Below are 20,910 nucleotides of genomic sequence, written 5' to 3'. Positions count from 1 at the left end.
TGACTATATTTAATAAGTTATTCATTGGCTCCAATGCACCAGAGGATCAAAGGATATAGGATTAGTGCAGGAAAATGACACTGAGGTAAAAGATCAGCCTCTTACTGAGGCAGAACTGGTGCAATAGACAAAATGGTCAATTCTGCTTCTATATCTTTATGTTCTTGTGTGAAGATGCGATCAGTGTGGCAAGCTATTTAGAATAAGGACAGAATTTCATATGGGAAAAACTGATAGGAAATTCACGCAAAGGGAAGTTTTTTTTAAACTCTTTGCAGTCTCATTTAACAGGGAACATCATTGACCTACAACTACCCGATAATCTAGACTGGCACATTTCACTTGCTACAGACATTAAGTCTGCCTTGCTGAACACTGGAATTAAGAACATTTGCAGCTCTCCAGAGAAAAGAAAATAAAACAAACTAAGTACAAATAAAAGACCATTGACCTGAAAAGAGTTTCTCTCCCCATAGTTCCAGCATTTTCTGTCCATTTCTCAAACCTATAGCATCTGTAGTTTTTTTGTTTAAATTAAGACTCATTCCTTTACTTAGTCATAGAGTCATACAACACAGAAACAGGTCCATTAGCCCAACTGATCCATGCCAACCAAGATTCCCATCTAAGCTAGTCCCATTTGCCCCATATCCCTCTAAAACATTCCTATCCATGTACCTGTGCAAGTACCTTCTAAATGTTGTTAATGTATCTACCTCAACCACTTCTTCTGGCAGTTCATTCCATATACTGACCACTCCCTGGGTGAAAATATTGCCTCTCAGGTTCTTATTAAATCTCTCCCCTCCCACCTTAAACTCATGTCCTCTAGTTCTTGATTCCCCAACCCTGGGAAACAGACTGTGTGCATTTACCCTATCTATGCCGCTCATAATTTTATACACCTTTAAAAGATCACTCCTCATTCTCCTATGGTCCAATGAAAAAAGTCCCAGCCTGCTCAACCTCTCTCCATAACTCAGTCCCTCAAGCCTCCAAAACATGCTCGTAAATCTCCTCTGCATTCTTTCCTATAGCAGGGTAACCAAAGCTGAACACAATATTCCAAATGTGGCCTCACCAATGTCTTGTACAACTGCAACATAACATCCCAATCTCTATACACAATGCCCTGATTGATGAAGGCCAGCAAGCCAAAAGCCTTCATCATCACCCTGTCTACCTGTGATGCCACTCTCAGGGAACCATATACTTGTACTCCCAGGTCTCGCTGTACTACAACACTCCCCAGGGCCCTACCATTCACTGTGAATGCCCTACCCTGATTTGTCTTCCCAAAATGCAACACCTCACACTTATCTGAATTAAACTCCATTTGCCATTCCTCGGCCCACTTAGCCAGCTGATCAAGATCCCTCTATAAATCCTGATAACCATTTTCACGCTCAATGACACCATCTATTTTAATATTATCTGCAAACTTATTAACCATGCCTTGTACATTCTCTTCCAAGTCATTGATATAGATAACAAGTAGCAATGGGCCTAGCACTGAGCCCTGGGGAACATCACTAGTTATGGGCCTCCAGTCCGAAAAACAAACTTCCACCATCACCCTCTGCTTCCTACCATCAAGCTAATTCTGTATGCAGTTAGCGAGCTCTCCCTGGATCCCATGTGATCTAACTTTCCTTAGCAGTCTACCACGTGGAACCTTATCAAAGGCCTTACTGAAGTCCATACAGACCACATCTACTGTTCTGCCGTTATTGACCTTCTTGGTTACTTCTTCAAAATCTTAATCTAATTTGTGAGACATGATCTCTCACACACAAAGCCATCTGACAGTCTCTAATCAACCCGTCTTTCCAAATGTTTGTATGTCTTATCCCTCAGAATCCCCTCCAGTAACTTACCTACCACAGATGTTAGGCTTACTGGTCTATAGTTCCCAGGTTTTTCCTTAAATAAAGGCACAACATCAGCTATCCTCCAGCCTTCCGGCACTTCACCCATCGCTAATGATGATGTGTACATCACAGCCATGACTCCCGCAATTTCTTCTCCAGTTTCCTACAGTGTTCTTGATATACCTGATCAGGCCCTGGAGATTTATCTACTTTCATACGTTTTAAGACTTTGAACTCCTCCTCTGCTGTAATGCAGACTATCCCCAAGACCTCCCCATTAACTATCTCAATGTCTGAAGTTTTCATGTCTTTCTCTACGATAAAAACAGAGAAGTACTCTGATTAAGTTAATCTGATGTTAGTTTTATTCAAACAAAAAACGTAATATTATTTTCCTGATAACTAATATTTAAAATTACAAGATATTTCTTGAGTCAGGTGCTTTTAATGCCAGAATTTTTTTTTCAGTTTGGTTCCTCTGTATACTGCTCTTTTAAAAGCTGATTATCTCTTCTCCCATCTCTGTCCACTTCTTCGTTTACATTATGTGCATGTATTCATGTCCCCAGGTACAAGGAAGAGGGAAGTGGATAGCATTAAAATAATGAAGAGAATAATCTATTAGCACCACTTGTCTGCGTCCTTAGGTCCATGTGGTCAGTGCAACACACTGAAAATGGTGGAAGGTTTGTATATTTTCCTATCCTTCATTGATTCTTAGTGGCTCTAAATTGAGCACTTAACTCCTCTCAGGTGAATGTAAATTATCTAATGTCACTATTTTGAAGAATAGCAGGGGATTATTTTTAGTATCCTGGCCAATAAATGAAATTAATATTTTGCAGAGGTGACAAAAGAGGAAACAAAATTTACAATATATTTTCAAAAAATATAAAACATGCTCAAAATCACTTTTTCTTAAAATAATTTCTGGTGTTGCTTTGAAAGGCAATAGCTTGTATAAGGTAAACAGAAGTACAATTTGTTTCCTCTCACTGACAGTAATTTAAATTCTTCAGTATCAACAATGTGTTGTGTTTAGCTTTTGAAAAAGTAACAGTTGGCAATGCAGCATAAAAGGAAATCTGGAACAGTTTTATTCCTTGTGCATTTAATTATTCTGTGTTAACACTCACACGGCCCAGCTCAATGTACCTTTATTGCTGTTCAGTGCAAGATCATGGCCAATCCAAGGAAAATGTTTTATACTTATCTTGTCAATGTACACAGCACTTCAAAATACTAGTTCCAAGAATTAATCTTTTACCTGCATAACTTTCTTCAGTCTTAACCTCAGCTAATATATTTGAAAAGAGAACATTCTTCAGTATTTTGAGTTTAACATTGGTCTTAATCATAACTAATCTATGCGTGACAATTAATGCTTAAGCTTTTAATATCCTCACATTAAATGTTTTAGCTTAACGTATTAATCTAAAGTAAAAAATAATTAATTGCAGGAAGGCCAATTTCAATGGGATGAGAGTGGATCTGGCCCAGGTAAATTAGAACCAAAAGTTGACAGGCAAAGGTATACCAGAACAATGGAGTGCCATTAAAGAAAGGATGATTCAGGTACAGTTGAGGCACATTCTTATGAGGGGCAAAGGAAGATGGACCAAATTCAAGGTGATGAAAAGATATGCAGGAGAAGATATAGCTAAAAAAGGCTGCACATGACAAGTGTCTGGTTGTAAGTATGAGCGAGAATCAGACTGATTTTAAAAAAATCATAGAGGAGATTAAAATTAACATAAGAGAGGCAAAGAGTGTATTGGAGGCAAGGTGAGCAACCAACAGAAATTGGAATCCTGAAGTGTTTTATAAACATAATAATATAGAAAGGGTAGTGCATGGAGAAGTCAGGCTCATTAAGGGCAAAAATGGAAACTTGTGCATGGACGCTGAGGGCACTGTTAAGGTACTAAATGAATACTTTGTCTCTGACTTCACCAGTGAAGAGGGTATTTCCAAAACAGTAGTGAAGAAGGAGATAGTTGGGATATTGTATCCATTAAAAATTGAAAGCACAATGGAATTAGAGGATGGCTGAACTTAAAGTGGGTAAGTCACCAAGACCAGATGGGATACATCCTAGGATTCTGAGCAAAGCATAGGAGGACATCGCAGGTGCACTGATTATAATCCAACAATGATCTTTGGATATGGGGGTTGTGTCAGAGGATTGGAGAGAAGCAAATATCAGTCCTGTGTTCAAAAGGGGTATAAGCGTAAGCCAGCAACAACCAAGCCAATCAGTTTAACCTTGGTAGTGTTAAAACTTTTGGACACACAGATCTGGAACAAGATGAATTGTCACCTGGAGAAAAATGGATTAATTAAGGCAAGCCAACACTAATTTGTTAAGGGAAAATCAAGTTTAATTAATTAGATGGAATTTTTTGATGAGCCAACAACAGAGTTGATGAAGGTAATGCAGTCGATGTGGTGTACGTGGACTTCCAGAAGATTTTAGATACCTTGCCATATAACAGACTTCGCAGCAAAGTTGAAGCAAATGGCATGGACATCAAGCTGACTAATTAATGGACAGCAGACAGTCGTGGTGAATGGTTGTTTTTCCTGACTGAAGGAAAGTGTACGTTGGCAGTCCCCTGGGATTGGTGTTAAGACCCTTTGCCTTTTTTTGTTTTATATTAATGACCTAAACTTGGGGACGCAAGCTGCGATCTCTAAATTTGCAGATGACACAGAACTTGGCAGTATTACGAACTGCGAATAAGATGGTGATAGATTGAAGCAAGATTTGAACAGGCTGCTGGAATTAGCAGATACATGGGAGGTGAACAATGCAGAGAAATGTGAGGTGATGACATTTGGTAGAAAGAATGAAGATAGGCCATACAGAATACTGTTCTAAAAGGGGTGCAGGGACCTTGTGCACAAATTATCGGAAGTGGCAGGGCAGGCTGAAAAAATAGTTAAATAGGCATACATAATTTTGGATTTTTACAGTGAGCATAAAATCAGGGAGGTTATGCTGAACCTTTATAAAATACTAGTCCAGCCTTACCCAGAGTATTGTGGTCAATTCTGTTTGCCACATTATTGGAAGTAGATGAAGGCAGTAGAAAAGACATATATGTATATGATCTAGCATGAGGGACTATGGTGACATGGTAGGCTAGAGAGGCTGGAACTGTTTTATTTGGAGAAGGCTGAGGGGAGATTTGATTGAAGTATATTGAATAATGAGGGGTCTGGACAGATTGATAGTGAGAAACTGTTCCCGTTGGTGAAGGGGTCAAGGACTAGAGCTGTCAGGTATAAAATAAATGGAAAAAGGAATTAAGAGTGACATGAGGAAAATGTGGTGGAGACAGATTCCATTGGTCCATTGTGACCTTCAAGAGGGAATTGGATAAATATATAGTGGAGGTAAATTTGCAAGGTTACAGAGAAAGATCAAGTGGATGGAACTAGAAAGTTTCTCTGGTAGGGAGCCAGTGCATACACAATAGGCCAAATGGCCTCCTTCTGTGCTGTATCTAATCTATCATATTATGATATTCACTTCTTTATTGAGTACTGGAATATTAATCTTTACTTAACATAATTTCATGTTAATTTCTTTTAAGGAACAAATTATTTTTCAACAAATGATAAAAATAAGCATAATTTAAATTCTACCATCTAGAAAACATCATTTGGTCTCTACTTTGGGCATTTTGTCCTGAAGATATCTTCTAATCAATGATCCTACGGTTTTTTTTTGAAAATGTGAAAGAGAAATTGGATAGTGCTGCTCTCCATCATGAACTAGCCAGAACCTTTGTAATTAAACCTCGGGTCAGAGCCAGACCACACCAGCAGCTATGCTGGGCTCCTGCAGATCCTCAAGAAGTTCACAGACAAATAGGATTTCAACTTAAGCCCACTGCAGTATTTGTGAAGCAAAATTCCACAGGGAGCAATGTGATGAATGATCAATTAAGCTGTTTGTTTTATTGTTAGTTAATTGCCTATTCAGAAAGAATGTAACCCAGGATCTCCTAAACCACAGACATTTACTGCACAAAGGATAACGATGGTCCTAATATTTCTTCAGAGTTAAGAATGGAGTAGAGAGTGCAGTTGTAGGGGATGAGAAGGAGATGTAAAATTTTAAAAGACACTTTGTTGAACACTTCCTGAAAATCTAAATGTATTCCCTTTACCTATCTGATCAGAAACTGTGACTGAAACAATATTGAAGTAGATATGCTCATTGTTATCCAAAGCACGTAAGAACCATTCCTCCCCCAACTCAACTCCCCACCCACAATCTTCAAGTGGCTCTTAATTAACCATGCTGCAGCTGTCCAGTTTAAATACATCCCCTTTGATTCTAACACCCACCTGAACTATCAGAACAGAGAGATGGAGCATCCTTTTAACATTCTGAACGGATACAAACAATATACCCTCCATATTTCATTAGAGTTTCAGTCCAGAGATAATACGCAAGTTGCAAGAGATTTGAATTTAGATGTTAATGATCCAAAAAAATGGAGCACGAGTAACAGAAACAAGCAGAAATAAAGGCTCAGGTTTTGTATTAGTTATGAAGGAGTCTGCCATTATTACACCATTAAACAGACAAAAATCCAGAAGTTAGTGTCACTGATTGAGGACCTCTCGATAGGCTGCTCTGCAATGATCTTGACTAAAATCAAAAGGCATCATTTGAAGTTAAGTAAATTTAAGTTACTATGTAATTAGTCATACTGTAAGATCTCTGAAAATCTTTTAAGGTCATATTACTGCTCGTCAAACAACCTGGCTTTAAAACTAGTTCATGTATGTGTATTGTAATTCCCTCAGATAATTTTTCAAAGTATAAGGAAATTTTAAAATGAAAGTAGTAGTTTGATTTTTAAAAAGTTTATGCTTTTTCAGAGACACAAGAGACTGCAGATACTGGAATCTGGAGCAACAAACAAGAAACTGAGGAACTCAGTGGGTCAGGCAGCATTTGTGGAGGAACATGGACAGTCAACATTTTGGGTTGAGACCCTTCATCTGGACAGGTCCTTATGCTTTTTCAGCTTCAACCTTAATAAACTGTGAATATTCCAATCTTAATCAGCACATTGTATAATGAGTAATGAGTTAATTATAAATTAGTTTTTGGTCCTGGTATGATGTTTGTGCAAATTCCTTAATGTGGTTGGCTGCTAAGTCAATTTGTTGATATCTCAGTTGCTGGCTTCTTTTTCTTCCCTTTGAACAGATGCCTGACAGTAGCAGGTATTGAAGAAGGGGAATGTTCTCTTCACAGAGATCTCTAGATCGCTTTTGGGGAACTTTCTTCAAGGTCAGCAATGAGTGATAATCATTTCAAGAGATTTAATTAATAGGAACTGAAATGGCCAGGTGTTTTAGAGTCACAGAGATGTACAGCATGGAAACTGTTTGGTGAACAGTTTTGAATTAAGATTGCACCCAAATTTAAATGTCTTCAAAAATGGTTATTCACAATGAACAAAGGCCAGTGTGTAATCCTAGCTTCATTTTATCTTGCAAGGTCAGACTCATATTGCTTATCAGATCACTTAGCTTTGACTGATAATCATGAAGATAAAAATCACAGGCTTTATCTTTATTATTATTAAGACTATTAAGGTGTTTCGACTGAACAATGGCATTTTTCCTGAAAGGGGCAAGAAAATGTTAGCCTGGAAAAATTCAATTCAGACCAATGGCCTTTTCAGATCAACTCACAATTCAATACAATAGGTGTAACTGATAAATAGAAACTTACCAGTTCAGTACTGTGATTTTAAGATTATTACAATGCTATCATGCAGAATCCAGAAAGCATCGAATATAGGACCTACATTTAAATAATTGTGATTCAGGCACAGTAATGTGGAAGTTACAAGGTATATTCTACTTCTAGATAACATATGGTTGGCATCGAATGAAGAAATACAATTGTTGAAAAGTAAATAACATTGGCTTTCTTATACTGTTGAATGGTGGATGACAGTGATGGGTTATAAACTTAAATAGTGGAAGAAAGCAAGAGGTTTTAAAGTCAAGAGAAACAATCAAGATTAGAGTTTCTGCAAGGGATTCCCTAATCTCCTGCCTTAATTTCAGTGGAAGCTCAGTGTAAGAAAGAGACCAATGCAGTCAATATAAATGTATTAAATTGGCAGTGTTAGTGACACAGTCATACTGCTAGGAAATTTAAGTTATGTTCATTCTTGGTGACCACACATATCATTCCTCCATTCCTCCCAGGTTTCCACTGACTGGCAGGCATTTAGGAAAACTTGGAAATTCATGGCATCAATTTCTAAGACAGAATACATTATTCTTCAAAAAAAAATTATCAGTGTTCTTTGAGCAATACAATGTCACATAATATTTAATACTTTTATGAAATATGCAAGTTAATTGGAAAGCTAGCAAAGACATGCTTGGAATAAGTGATCTTTATCGTTTTCAAGTTAGTTCATCATCTATTCATGAACATAAGAAACAGAAGCAGGTTTGGCATTTGGCTCTTGTCTCTTGCTCTGCCATTTAATAAGATCTCAGCTAATTATTCACCTCAGTACCACTTGCCTTTGCAATTTAATGATATAATGTTATTGCAAGATATTTGGAAATCTTACATAAAATGAAAATATGAAAACAAAGGATCAATAACTGTCTGCACATACTCATAAACAAATCCTCCAGGTACTTAATTAATGATTTAAAAAAATCAGCCTTACCTACGAGATACATGCCAATCCAATCCCCAGCGTCTACCTCTTCCTTAATGTCCCAACAAATGATGAGGTCCTGTGACTGGCCGATGGTGTAACGGGAGCTGCTGACCATCAGGGTGGAACGACTACCTGAATTCACCAGGTTTGTGTCACTGTTTGCACGCGGAATGGTGACAGCCAGGTTGCGGAATTGCTCAGGGTTGTAGCTGTATCTGAGGGGATCTTTGCATCGCCGTCGGCTTTGAGAGTTTCGGGAAGGCGATGCCATGGCTGCCAAACCCAGAAACCTATTCTGGTACAAGTTCTGAAATAATATAAAAAGATTGTTAATTCCATGTCAGATTTTTGGTGCTAACTTACCATGCACAATAATTAAGTTTGTGGTTGAATAAATGAATGACGATAGTATTTATGAAGCATATTCTTCAAAGTTATTATAGTTTCCATGGTCAGGGCTATGTATTATAATTTGTTAATAATTCTTCTTTATAAAATGAATGGAAGTGCAACATTCATGAGATATAATGGAATTAGGTAGCATGCTGCTTTAAGCATTTCTTCTCACTAAAGACATACCTTCAAATTAATAATGGTACCCTAGGTTATTCGAGGAAGGCAAAGAGTTAGAATATTTTCAAACTTTTGTACTTCGTATGTTAAAATATGCACATTCCTCCTGGCTTTGTGCTTACAAAGTTTTGTTTCACTTGGAAAAGAAATGCAAATTTATCTGCCAAAATCCTTCAACATGTTAGAGAAATTCATGTTATCATATACCCTTACGTCTTTATTATTATAGGAATTGCATTCCAATGCTAACTGGTTAAAATTATATCACCTTGGACAGAAATGGTAAATAAACTTGCATATACATTTTTGAAAACTATTAGCTTTAAAGTAAAATCCCACATCTAAGAAGAGACTCTTGGCTTCAAGATTAGTTGTCGATTGTATGTTGATCATATATTTCTCTTAAACTTTTGCAAGTTATTACATAAATAAGAAATTGATGTCATTGAATTGTAAGAACATTTCATAAATTGTTCATTATTTTCCATCACATTTTCTTCCAAAATGGCTCTCAAAAGATGGGTTAGCTCACACAGATAACCGATTAAGATCAATGCTGATTGGACTTTGTGACAGATTAACAACTGGCCCATTTCATAAAGACTGCTGAAAAATAATTGCATGCTGTAAATTCATGCTGGCATTTTGCTGTTTCTGTGGCAGTTTTAATGGCAGAAATAGCTCCTGATGCCTAGGGGCATGATAATGGACTACTGATGAGTTTCTTTCAAGTGACAGCTAGGCATTTGATGTTAGTTGGACTAAAGAGCCGTCCATGAGCATATGCCTTAAACTCTTATGCCAATTTTAATTTTGTGTAAGCAAGTTGTCATGGACTCAGATACAGCAAAAGGTACATATAGATTTATAGTTTCAATGGATCTCAGCCGTCAGTCCTGAAATGTGCCAAACTCTATTCCTTAATGGTATATAAAAGTGAAAACAAATCATGAAACCAAACACACTTAATCATGCTTTGTGATTTACATCAAATCTTTGAAATCTAGTCCAATATCTTACTACTTCTGATTCTGGCCTTCAAATCTTTCTAACAGTATATCCACAGATAAGTGAAAGAAATATCTTCCCCAACATTAATTTGAATTTAAAACAATAAAGAAATCAAAAACATGAAACAAAATTGCAAAAAAGAATTAAAGATATGAATGTAGATAAAGAAAACAACAAAAACTTTCTGCAGGAAATGTAAAATGTAACATTTTCTCAGAATGCAACATTCTAGTATTTATGAGGCAAGCTACCACGTAACAAATTAAATGGTAAATTAGTTAGTCCAGAATGACACTATCCAGTCCAAATAGCCTTGAAGAAGCTATCTCACTGGGCAAAACATTCAGTGAAACAACCTTAGTTTACCAATCTCACTTTGCATGGTTCTGAATATATAATGGGGTCTGTGTTGTTGAATGAATGACTGCTTTAAAATAAAATTTCTGTTCTCTTATTACTTTCTTCTATATATTTTCTATCATTTGCCATCTACATTTTTGTTTTGTATAAGTTTCTAAGCTTTGCTCAGAGGCTCCATTCTTACCTCACTCCCTGATGGTGCGAAAGTTCCACTGTGGAACAGAACCTTGAGGCCACAGGTTGATGAACTCGACTCACACAACAGAACTCTGAGTCCTGCCAATACAATCAGCAGGGAGAGAGGTAAGTAGGGCACTTATACACATTGTAAAATCAGTGTTTTATCATTGTGTGTGTGTGTGTGTGTGTGTGTGTGTGTGTGTGTGTGTGTGTGTGTGTGTGTGTATCTGAGTACATGTATGTGTATGTGTGCATGTTGGATCTGTATAGGAAAGTAGCCACAGAGTGACTTCTCCAAGTGGTGCAGTGGATTACAACACTGCCCTTGCATCTTTGGAATTCAGGTGCCCATCCTGTTCAAGCTAATGGAATGAAGGTCTCTCTGCCTGTCAGCTGTTACAACTTGAGATGAGTTTGAGTAGTTTTAATTAAATACCTTTAAATAATGAAAATAGCAGGTATGAATCTACAGTATAAAACTAGCGATAATTTGGCACCTAGCCAGTACATTCACTCAGTGTTTATTTGAGGGGCTTTATTATGTCCCTTATCCTGGCTATACTTGATGTGGGTGCATCTGACACTGGTTTTGGATAACCTAAGTGAAAAAATTGCTTCAGCCTCCAGAACTATCAATCCTCAAACTCAATGATATTTTTTTAAACAGGCTGTCTGTTGACTCAGGCATGGAGTGAGATATTAGCTTGGTTTTCTCCACTCTGGCTTTTAAATGAATCTTGAACTACAATTTGAATAATATGAAAAGTAGAAAAATACTTAATAGCTATCATCTATTTTTACTTTATATTTTCTGGAGGTAAGATGCTGTTGCAACAGATGAACCTTAAAAATATATGGCTTTAATCAGAGATGCACTGACCAAATTATTCTGATTATTGCATATTGTTTCTGTTAGCTAAATGAATAATTGCAACAAATTAAAATTAATACATGTAATATTGTTCAAAAAATTGCTCAATTCACAAATATGTGTTGAAAATATCATTTTCTGTAATGTAGCTGAAGTTTAAGCATTCATGTTTAGGCCTCATCTGCAGTACAAGAAGATTTAATGGTGTAACAGAAATTAGATTAGATTTAAATCATAAGGTGTCGCTTTTTTTTACTTTGTCTTTTAGATTGGAAGGAATTTTTGTTTATCACATCACTCCCAAGTTTTAGTTATGGCAATGTACATTCTGGGACGGTAGGGGGGAGCTAAACACAGAAGGTTACTCTAGTGGAAGAGACATGTCAATGCTCATGTCATCAAGACCAATGCGGAAATACTTTCTTTTGGATAATGGGTCTGACTTCTTGATCAGGAGGATTGCTTTTATTACAGATACTGACTTTCACTAGCTGATAGAAGTATATGGCATTTAAATGAACCTTAATGCCATTTATTAATGAATTTATCAGAAATTTAACATATTCTGAGTAGGTATTCAGAAATGTATATCAGTAATACAGGCTGTAGAATACACTGAGAATATGCAATTGCAGAATTTGGAACATTGTGTACCAATCTAGAACCTAATAGAAATACCTTCATACAAAAGAGTTATCAAGAAGAATGGATTTTCTATATTAAGCATTGTGTTCAGTGCAGCGTTGGCTGGCTAATTGTTGTAAAAGTCATGAAAAGGATATCCTATGGTGCACATGGTACCAGACAGATAAATTATTGGATTGTGCCCGGAACTCTAAACACAGATATCATATAATCTGTTAAATAAAAGAAAATGGATAATGAGTCATTTGAAGATTCTTCACATGTACAATAAATGAACACTGCTGACTGTATGTAACCTCAGTATATTTGATATGTGCCACTGATGTTCCAAATCTGTGATTGCATGATTTGTTTTTGTGTACACAGTGCACTCTGCAGCCTGTGTAGCACACTAGTTCTTTGAACTATTGCTGATACTCATCTCAGAATCTCTGTTTAGAATAGGTTAAATTCTTGATTAATCTAGTCAAGATTAATGTTTGTTGTCAAAGGATTTTCACAAATGTGTTAAAATAAGACGATTTTCATTTTGTTAACTGCTTCTTTGTTTTACAAAGGTGATACAAAAAAATTACACACACAATATTTTTGTACCACAGCAAATAAAGATATTTGCTAAATGAGGAATGATTGGGTCGATTATGTTTATATTCACTAGAGGTTAGAAGAATGAGAGTGGAGCTAATTGAAACCTATAAAATTCTGACAGAGCTGGACTGAGTGGATGTGGGGAGGATGTTTCCCCTAGCTGAGATGTCTAGAACAAGGGGCAAGTGATTTAGTCCTGAGATAAGGAGAAGTTTCTTCACTTGGAGAGTGTCAGACCTGTAGAATTCACTGCTGCAGAGGGCTGTGTAGGTCAAGTTGCTGAACCTATTTAATAAGGAGATAGAGACATATCATTTTTTAAATTGTTCAATGGATGTGGGCTCTGTAGGCTGAACCAGGATTTAATTGCCCATCCCTATTTACCTTTAAGAAGGTGGTGATGAGCTGCCTTCTTGAACCACTGCAGTCCTAGAGGTGTGGGCATTGTGGGTAATGCTGTTAGGGAGGGAATTCCAGGATTTTGACCCAGTGATGGAGAAGGAATGGCGACATGTTTCCATGTCAGGATTGCGTATGGCTTGAAGGGCTACCTCCAGGTGGTGACGTTTCCATTCTTTTCCTGTCCTTGTCCCTCCAGCTGGGGGAGGTCATGAGTTTGGAAGTTAATGTCTTGAATTGCTGCAGCGCATCCTGTGGATGGTACAAATTGCTGCTACTGTGTGTCAGTGGCAGAGCGAGTGACTGGTTGTGGACTGGGTGCCTGTCAAGCGGGCTGCTATGTCCTATATGGTCTCAAGCTTCTTGAGTGTTGTTGAAGCTGCACTCATCCAGACGTCAAGGGATATGGGGAAAGAGTGGGAATGTGATATTGAGATTGATGATTAGTCGTGATTGTACTGAGTGGCAGAGCAGGCTCAAAGGGTGAAATGGCCTACTCCTACTCTTAGTTTTCTACTTAACCAAGATTTACACATAAGTAATTTATTTTCTGCAATGGTTGTTGATAAAGAGGTGGTATTTAGAATTGAGGTGGGTGGTATTATAAATTACTGCTCACAGTGAATTTTATTTAGTCAACCTTCACATACTTTATGATTTTGCAGTCCATATATCAGGATAAAGGATGGAGTACTGAAAGAATGTAAAGTTTGCTCAGCAATCTATAACAAAGGTCATAGCAAACATTGCAGTCTGCAATGGATGAAGACAGTCCTTTGGGGCCATCAAGAAACTGCAATACATTGTGGTTAATTCTGCAGAGCAAATTATTTCTTGAAGCACTGTTCAAGTAACACTGGAAATAAGGTGGAGTGTTTAGATTAAACTGAAGTGTGGTTTGGTAACATTTGAAGAATTGCATAACTCAGAAGGAAAGGATTAGTACTTCAAAATACTAGGTGCTATGAAATTGATGATATTGGGAAGACCTTAATCACTTAAATTAGATTTTTAATTATTGATAAGAAAGCTCTCTCAGGAATATGCATGAACTAGAAAAAGTTATGGGAGGGTGAAGACCTGCTGAATGTTGCTAATCCCTGCTGCAAAAGGCTGTTTCTTCACCATTTACCAAATTGTAACAAGTATGTGATTGTGCTCTTTTAGACAGACCTCAGAAAATAAAAGATGGTGATAGTTAATCCAAGTGCTTCATTAGAACCTCAATGACCAGTGTGAAACATAGCCATTTAAATGTGGAAAGTTCCAGTTTCGATCTCTAGTCTGTTGCTAAATACACTAGTTTTGCCAAATGCAGCTCCTGGACAATGCAATGGAATTACAGTAGAATACCCTTGGGCTGGAAAGGTAAGTAACTAGTCAAGGCTTCTGTGCCTAATTGCTAATCTTGTTGAAAAGTGCAAGTAAAAACAAGATCAGTTGTGACGTCCCCCAATGTAAGATAGCCTACTGGCACTCACCCTCAATATTCATGTGCAAAGAATTGCCACTTTGACAAAATGCCAGATGATTGAGCACACATTACCATAGCCCAGCAAACTCAAAGCCATCAGGAAAAGGAGAAGGCAAATTGGAGAAGCAAAAAGCACCAGCTTATTAATGAAATACTCGACATGTTAGATAACAAAAAGAGATTTAAAAATGTATGTGCTTAAAGCCAACTCAAGGTTTAAATTTAAAGTTTGATCTGTGTGAAAATGTAGACATCTTAAAGATTATCAGAGAAAACTGGGATATATCAGTGACAGTCTACTGTATATAAATCAAATAAACGATTGAATAATTCTCATCAAAGCTGGCCACAGAAGCAGCACTTCCACTATTACGACAGAAAGGTTTTCATGTGTCAATATTAGGAAAACAATCTACAAATTAATATTTACTATATTAATCTCAGACATAAATTAAATAACATTAAAATTACTTAAATAAAACAGAAAATACCAACTATGGCTTGTCAGCTGGTACTTAAAAAAGATGGCTTAGTCGATACTTAAGGAAGATTGAAATAGTCTGATTCTTTCAAGTGATTATTGGATTCCTTTCCAACTTCACTTCAAATTAATACATTATTTATTCTTCTTGTCGCTGACTGTAATTTTATGTAGAATGTTAAACTGTAAACTCAACTGTATCTCAACTTATTAGCAGAAAAAAGACCAAAGCCAGAAGGAAAGCAGCAAAAGTTTCCTCCAAGTCATAAAAACATTGCTTTAGCGGGCAGATACAGTTTCATTGGAGAGAGAGGGAACATTTTTCTGAATGTTTATGCAGATAATATATTAGATAATCTCCTCCCAATGACCATTCATAAACTTAACTTAATGACACTGTATAGGTTGTTTCAAAGTTCATTTAGCAACGAGCTGATTGACATAGGATGAATAATTCAAAAAAGTTCATATATAGCAGCAAGTTTGTTGCAGGCAGCTGCCGCATCACAAGAATCCTGTAAATGAAGAAGGAGAAGTGCCTTGGGTAACTATAATAAAGCTATTCTGGTAACAATAGGTGGTATAAACTTTAATGTGTGAGCCATTTAGCTGGTTATAACCTAAAGTTATTTAACTGATTTCTGCATTATTTTTGGGGAACCTGCACTTTAAAAACAAATATAAATTTGATGATGTTGGTTAAGGATAAATCTTTGCCGGGATGCTGGATAATAACCCAACTTCTTTTTGAACAGTGCTATAGAATCCTTTACACCAATCTGAGCTTTAATTTTATTCTCTGAGATCTAATTTAACTCTCTATCTTCTTCAACTTACTATTTCTCCTCAAAGTGATTGTATCTCTCCATCAGGGGGCTCTGAGTGGTTGTCCAGATGGAGAGATACAATCAGCTGGAGGAAAAATGGTTATTAAGTCCAGTAGGCAGAACAAGCAAGTAAGAGAACATCAAGAGAATTCAAGGCTAAATTGTGTCTATTTTTAAAGCAAGGAGTATAACTACTAAAGTTGATGAACTCAAAGCTTTAATTAAGCTTTCAATTTCCAAAAATATTAACTGGGATTGCATTAGTGTTGAAAGCTCAGAGAGGGCAGAATTTTTGAGGTGTGTCCAGGAGAGCTTTTTTGATGCAGTATATAGATAGACCAATGAGGGAAGGAACATTACTAGACCTTATCTTGGGGAATGAAGCTGGTCAAGTGGAGGGAGTGTTAGCGGGGAATCATTTTGGAAGTAGTTACTATAACTCCATATATTTTAAAGTGGTTATGGAAAAGGATAGGGATGGACCAGTAATAAAGGTCTTAAATTAGGGGAAGGCCATATTCATTAGAGTGGAACTGGCAAAGGTAAATTGGGACCATCTACTTGCAGGTAAGTTTGCATCTGCACAATGGGAAGCATTCAAAGGATAAATAGCAAGGCCAACATGTTCCTGTCAGGGTAAAAGCCTGGGGTAACAAGTATAGGGGACTCTGGATGTTGAGGGATATTGAGGGTTGGTTAATGAGAAGAAAGGAAATGTATGACAGGTAGAGAGAATTAACAACAGAGGAGGCCTGTCAAGAGCATGAGAAGTGTAGGGAAGCACTTAGGAGGAAATTAGGAAGGTAAAGAGAGGTCACAAAAAACACTGGCAGACAGTATTAAGGTAAATCCAAAGGCGTTCTGTAAGTATATTAAGGGCAAAAGAATAACCAGGGAAAAAGTAGGGCCTGTTAGGAACAACAGGGGTAATTTGTGCGTGGAGCCAGAAGGTATAGATGAGGTCCTAAGTGAATACTTTTCATCAGTATTCATAAAGGAAGCAGACCTTGTAGTTTGAGAATTCAATAAAGGGGCAGGTGAAAGTCTAGTACAGGTCTCCATAGAGAAAGAGGAGGTACTCAATGCATTAGCGGGTTCAAAGGTGGATAAATCCCCAAGACTGGATGGGAATTATCCCACGTTGCTACAAAAGGCAAGGGAAAAAATTGCTGGTGCTCTGGATGAGACTTCTAAACCTTTGCTGGACACAAATAAGATACCAAATAACTGGAGGACAGTAAACATGGTCCTCCTTTTCAAGAAAGGCAGCAGGAAAAAGCTTGGTAACTATAGACCTGTGAACATATATCAGTGGTCGGGAAAATACTGGAAAAAATCCTTGTCTGACTAATTTGATTGAATTTTTTTTGAAGAGGTAACAAATTGTATCAGGACAGTAGATGTGATTTACATGGACTTCAGTAAAGCCTTTGATGAGGCTCCATGTGGGAGATTGATTCGAAAGGTTAAGGCCCATGGGATCCAGGGCAAGTTGGCAAACTTGATCAAAAATTGGCTTGGCCATAGGAGACAGCCCTGATGCAGGATCTCAACCTGAATCATCGATCATCAAAGTTCTCTCCATAGATGCTGCCTGACCCACTGATTTCCTCCAGCAGCTTGCTTTTTGCTCCAGAGCCCAGCATCTGCAGTCTCTTGGGTCTCTCTCTATGCTGACTGACCTTATAACCTTTGGACAAAAGCACCAGTGACAGTAACAGTTCACAGTGCAAGCCTGGGTTTGAACTCCTGGTCTAATTGATCAATCATATCCCTCACAACTTTTCAGGATTTTCATCTGCTTTTGCTGTGTTTATTTGCTCAAAGACTTCACCCAGCCTTTTCATTGTATATATCTGCTATTGTCTTTTCCTAGGTTCCTTGTCTTCAATCATTTTATAAATCTATTTAATATTAATATCAGCCAGGATCTTTACCTGTGAAATCACTTTATCTATTTATAACTTTGGAAACTGCTATATTATTATGCTTTATTACTGTAGCAGGCCATTGTATGTTTTGTTGCACACTAAAAATGTATAACATGTGTTATTGTTAATTGTGTTTTTATTGTATATTATTATTTCAAATTATATTATGGTGATTTCTGTTGAGTTATATTAGCTACATTATGCTAATTGTATATATACTTGTATGTTATAGTAATCATATATCCTTCAGATCAAGAATGACTTGTTTCCACTCCAGTTCTATGGATTCTGAGGTAATTGATGAGACCAATGTGGACCTGGGACCTGCAGACTGCTAGAGGTGGAGCAGGAGATGCTAAATGGGGGTGGGGGGGGGTTGTGGGGGATGTTGAGTGGGTAGCTTGGGAGGTGCTTTGTTCCTTCCACCATTTCACTTGGTTTCCATATACTTTCAACAAGAGACACGTTTCTCAGCACTTTCCTGGGTGCTTCTGTATTTTGAGCAGTCATGGGCCAAGGATTTTGATATTAAATGAGAATGTTTTATCAAGAAGGCTTTGTCTTCCTGGAAATCTCTTACCCTGACTGGGCTTGGAGTAGGGTGTTTGTTTCAGAGTCTGTTGTCAGGATAGCAGACAATTGATTATAAAGGTGAGTGGTATAATCCAGGGACAGTTGATGGAAATGCGCTGTCAATAAGCAAAATGGGAATAGTGTGGGTGGGATTTTGACTTGGTCAACCAAAAAGCCTCTTTCCATGCTGTATGGCACTATTAGTTCCCTTATCCTGCCAATGAATTTGGCCAGTTTTGGATGGTACATATCCAGTGCATTAAGGTACCAGCTATAAGTAATTCATGCATTTTTATTAGAGGAATTTTGTTCAAAGAAGGACGTATCACTAGAGAGTGGAATTTGATACAGATGGAATATTTCCATCTTTCATCTTTCTTTACATCATTGCAGCAAGCCATTTTGGCCCACTGAGTCTAAGCCAGCTCATAGCACATTCTCAAAAATATTCTCTGCAATCTATTCTCCCCACAACTCCCAAAGTCTAACTCACCTATACCATCAGGGCAATTTATACTGGTCAATTAACCAACCAACCTGCACATCTTTAGGATGTGGGAGGAAACAAGAACACCTGGGAAAACCCCATGCAGTCACAGGGAGAATGTGCAAGCTCCACACAGCCAGCACCGGAGGTCAGGACTGAAATAAGGTTGCAGTAGCTGTGAGACAGCAACACTACAACTGCTCTGTCACCTGTACAGCTGAAATCAGCATCATTGAGGCAGTATTGGCCTCAAACCTTACCATCCTTTTTAAGGTCGACTAGTTAGCCATTGCCAAAGGTATAAGGGAACCCCACTGGGTGGGGCAAGTACATGATGGCTTCAAGCCAGCGTTAACATGTAAGTCAGAGTCCTATGGAATGCACAAGAACCCCCACCCTGACAATCCTTCAACACTATTTTAGAACAAATTAGGTTCGGATGTGAGTTGTATCAGGAAATGGATGCCTAATTATTCCTAGCTGAGCTCCATAAAATAATCAGAGCCATCAATGATTACAACTCCTTCCTGAAGTCTTGCTTTGCTGTCAATCAATTGACAGATCACAATGCTACATCACTCTTAAACTTACAAGCTGCAGTGGGGCATCAGTGGCACAAGTTATATTTAAAAAAGGTCTGGCTCTCAAAAGAGCTCCCAGCCAGTACACTTTATTTATTGTCACTCCATAAGTAATAATCTACTCCAATAACCATTCAGGCATTAACATTTCAAATGGTTTATAACGTTTAGCAAGGAGTCAGTTTTCACATGGCACTTCTGTTTAAATATTTCTTCATCCCTCCAAACTTATCCCTTTTTCTCCTGATGCTAAAAATTCTCACGGCATTACAGTTTGACAGACATCACCACCTTTTGCAAGTGATAAATCTTTACATGTGGTTGAGCAATGAGCTCTAACAGAATACTCAACCATGGCAGGGTAATGGCCAAGGCAAGTCTTCTCCCCACATAATTCCCTGACTATTCTCGTTACTGGATACCAATGGGGCTGATTTTGCCTTTTGTAGTTCAGGGGTGAAAGATCAACTTTACAGGTTCAGCTAAATCAATAAAAAAAACAATTTGACCTTGAGCATTTTCTTCCAAATCATTAAACCTTCAGCAAATTTATCAACAAAACCATTTGGAATTCTTACAAGGAAACTTAAGGATTGCTTCCATATCCAGGTGCCTCCGACAACTGGGCTGGTTCTTAGAGATTAGAAAGTTAAAGAACAAAATGAACAGCATGCAGTTCAAGCCACTGAGTCATGCTTTGAATCCACAGTAGTCATGAGTCCTGATTTTTCATTCCGCTACTTTAACATTATTGTAACCAACCATTAGTTTGGAAATAATTTAGATCTGAAAAAACAGTACATTTTCATCCTCCTGTTTGCTCTTCATTCCTCTTAAACTTTTCATTTTCCAATCAAATATCCAATTACTTTTCTAAAACAATTTATAGATTCCGATTCAGCAACAATTCAACTAGAGAATTATAACCACACTTTGCTAAATGGTTTCATTCTGTTTGTCACTATCTAAAATTGGTCCTTTCTTGTAATTGCCAATTCAGAATTGACCACTACATGCTGTGAAGCCAGGTTAAAATGTTACCGAGAAATAGTTAGAGTCTCTGTTCAAACTTTTATCTTTTTCTTCAATCTCCTGAAGAATGCATTGCTGTAATAATGACATCTGTGAAATAGCAGCACAAGATGGTTCTGAAAATAACCAAATGAAATGATTGAGAACTGAGCTTAAGCATTTTTTGAGATTTGTTATCTCACTCCTGTGATGTTAATAACTGATTAGGGGTTCCATAGCTGATAATGTTTTCACTTAAATACACTTCCTAACCTACTTTTACATTATAAATCTAGAACCTTTTGCAAAAAATACTTTTGCTTAC

General features: G+C 37.4%; 1 protein-coding gene across 1 annotated transcript in view; it reads right to left on the bottom strand.

The window, feature by feature from the left end:
• Nucleotides 1-20,910, bottom strand: part of LOC127570344 (E3 ubiquitin-protein ligase HECW1-like) — a 315,832-nt gene that overhangs the window by 226,487 nt on the left and 68,435 nt on the right. The window contains 1 exon segment of the mRNA XM_052015802.1: nucleotides 8,600-8,900. Within this exon segment, the coding sequence (XP_051871762.1) occupies nucleotides 8,600-8,900 (301 nt within the window).

The sequence above is a fragment of the Pristis pectinata genome, chromosome 5 (assembly GCF_009764475.1).
Source record: "Pristis pectinata isolate sPriPec2 chromosome 5, sPriPec2.1.pri, whole genome shotgun sequence".
Lineage (NCBI taxonomy): Eukaryota > Metazoa > Chordata > Chondrichthyes > Rhinopristiformes > Pristidae > Pristis > Pristis pectinata.
The sequence above is the reverse complement of the archived record's forward strand: the minus strand, read 5'-3'. Positions and strand labels throughout refer to the sequence as shown.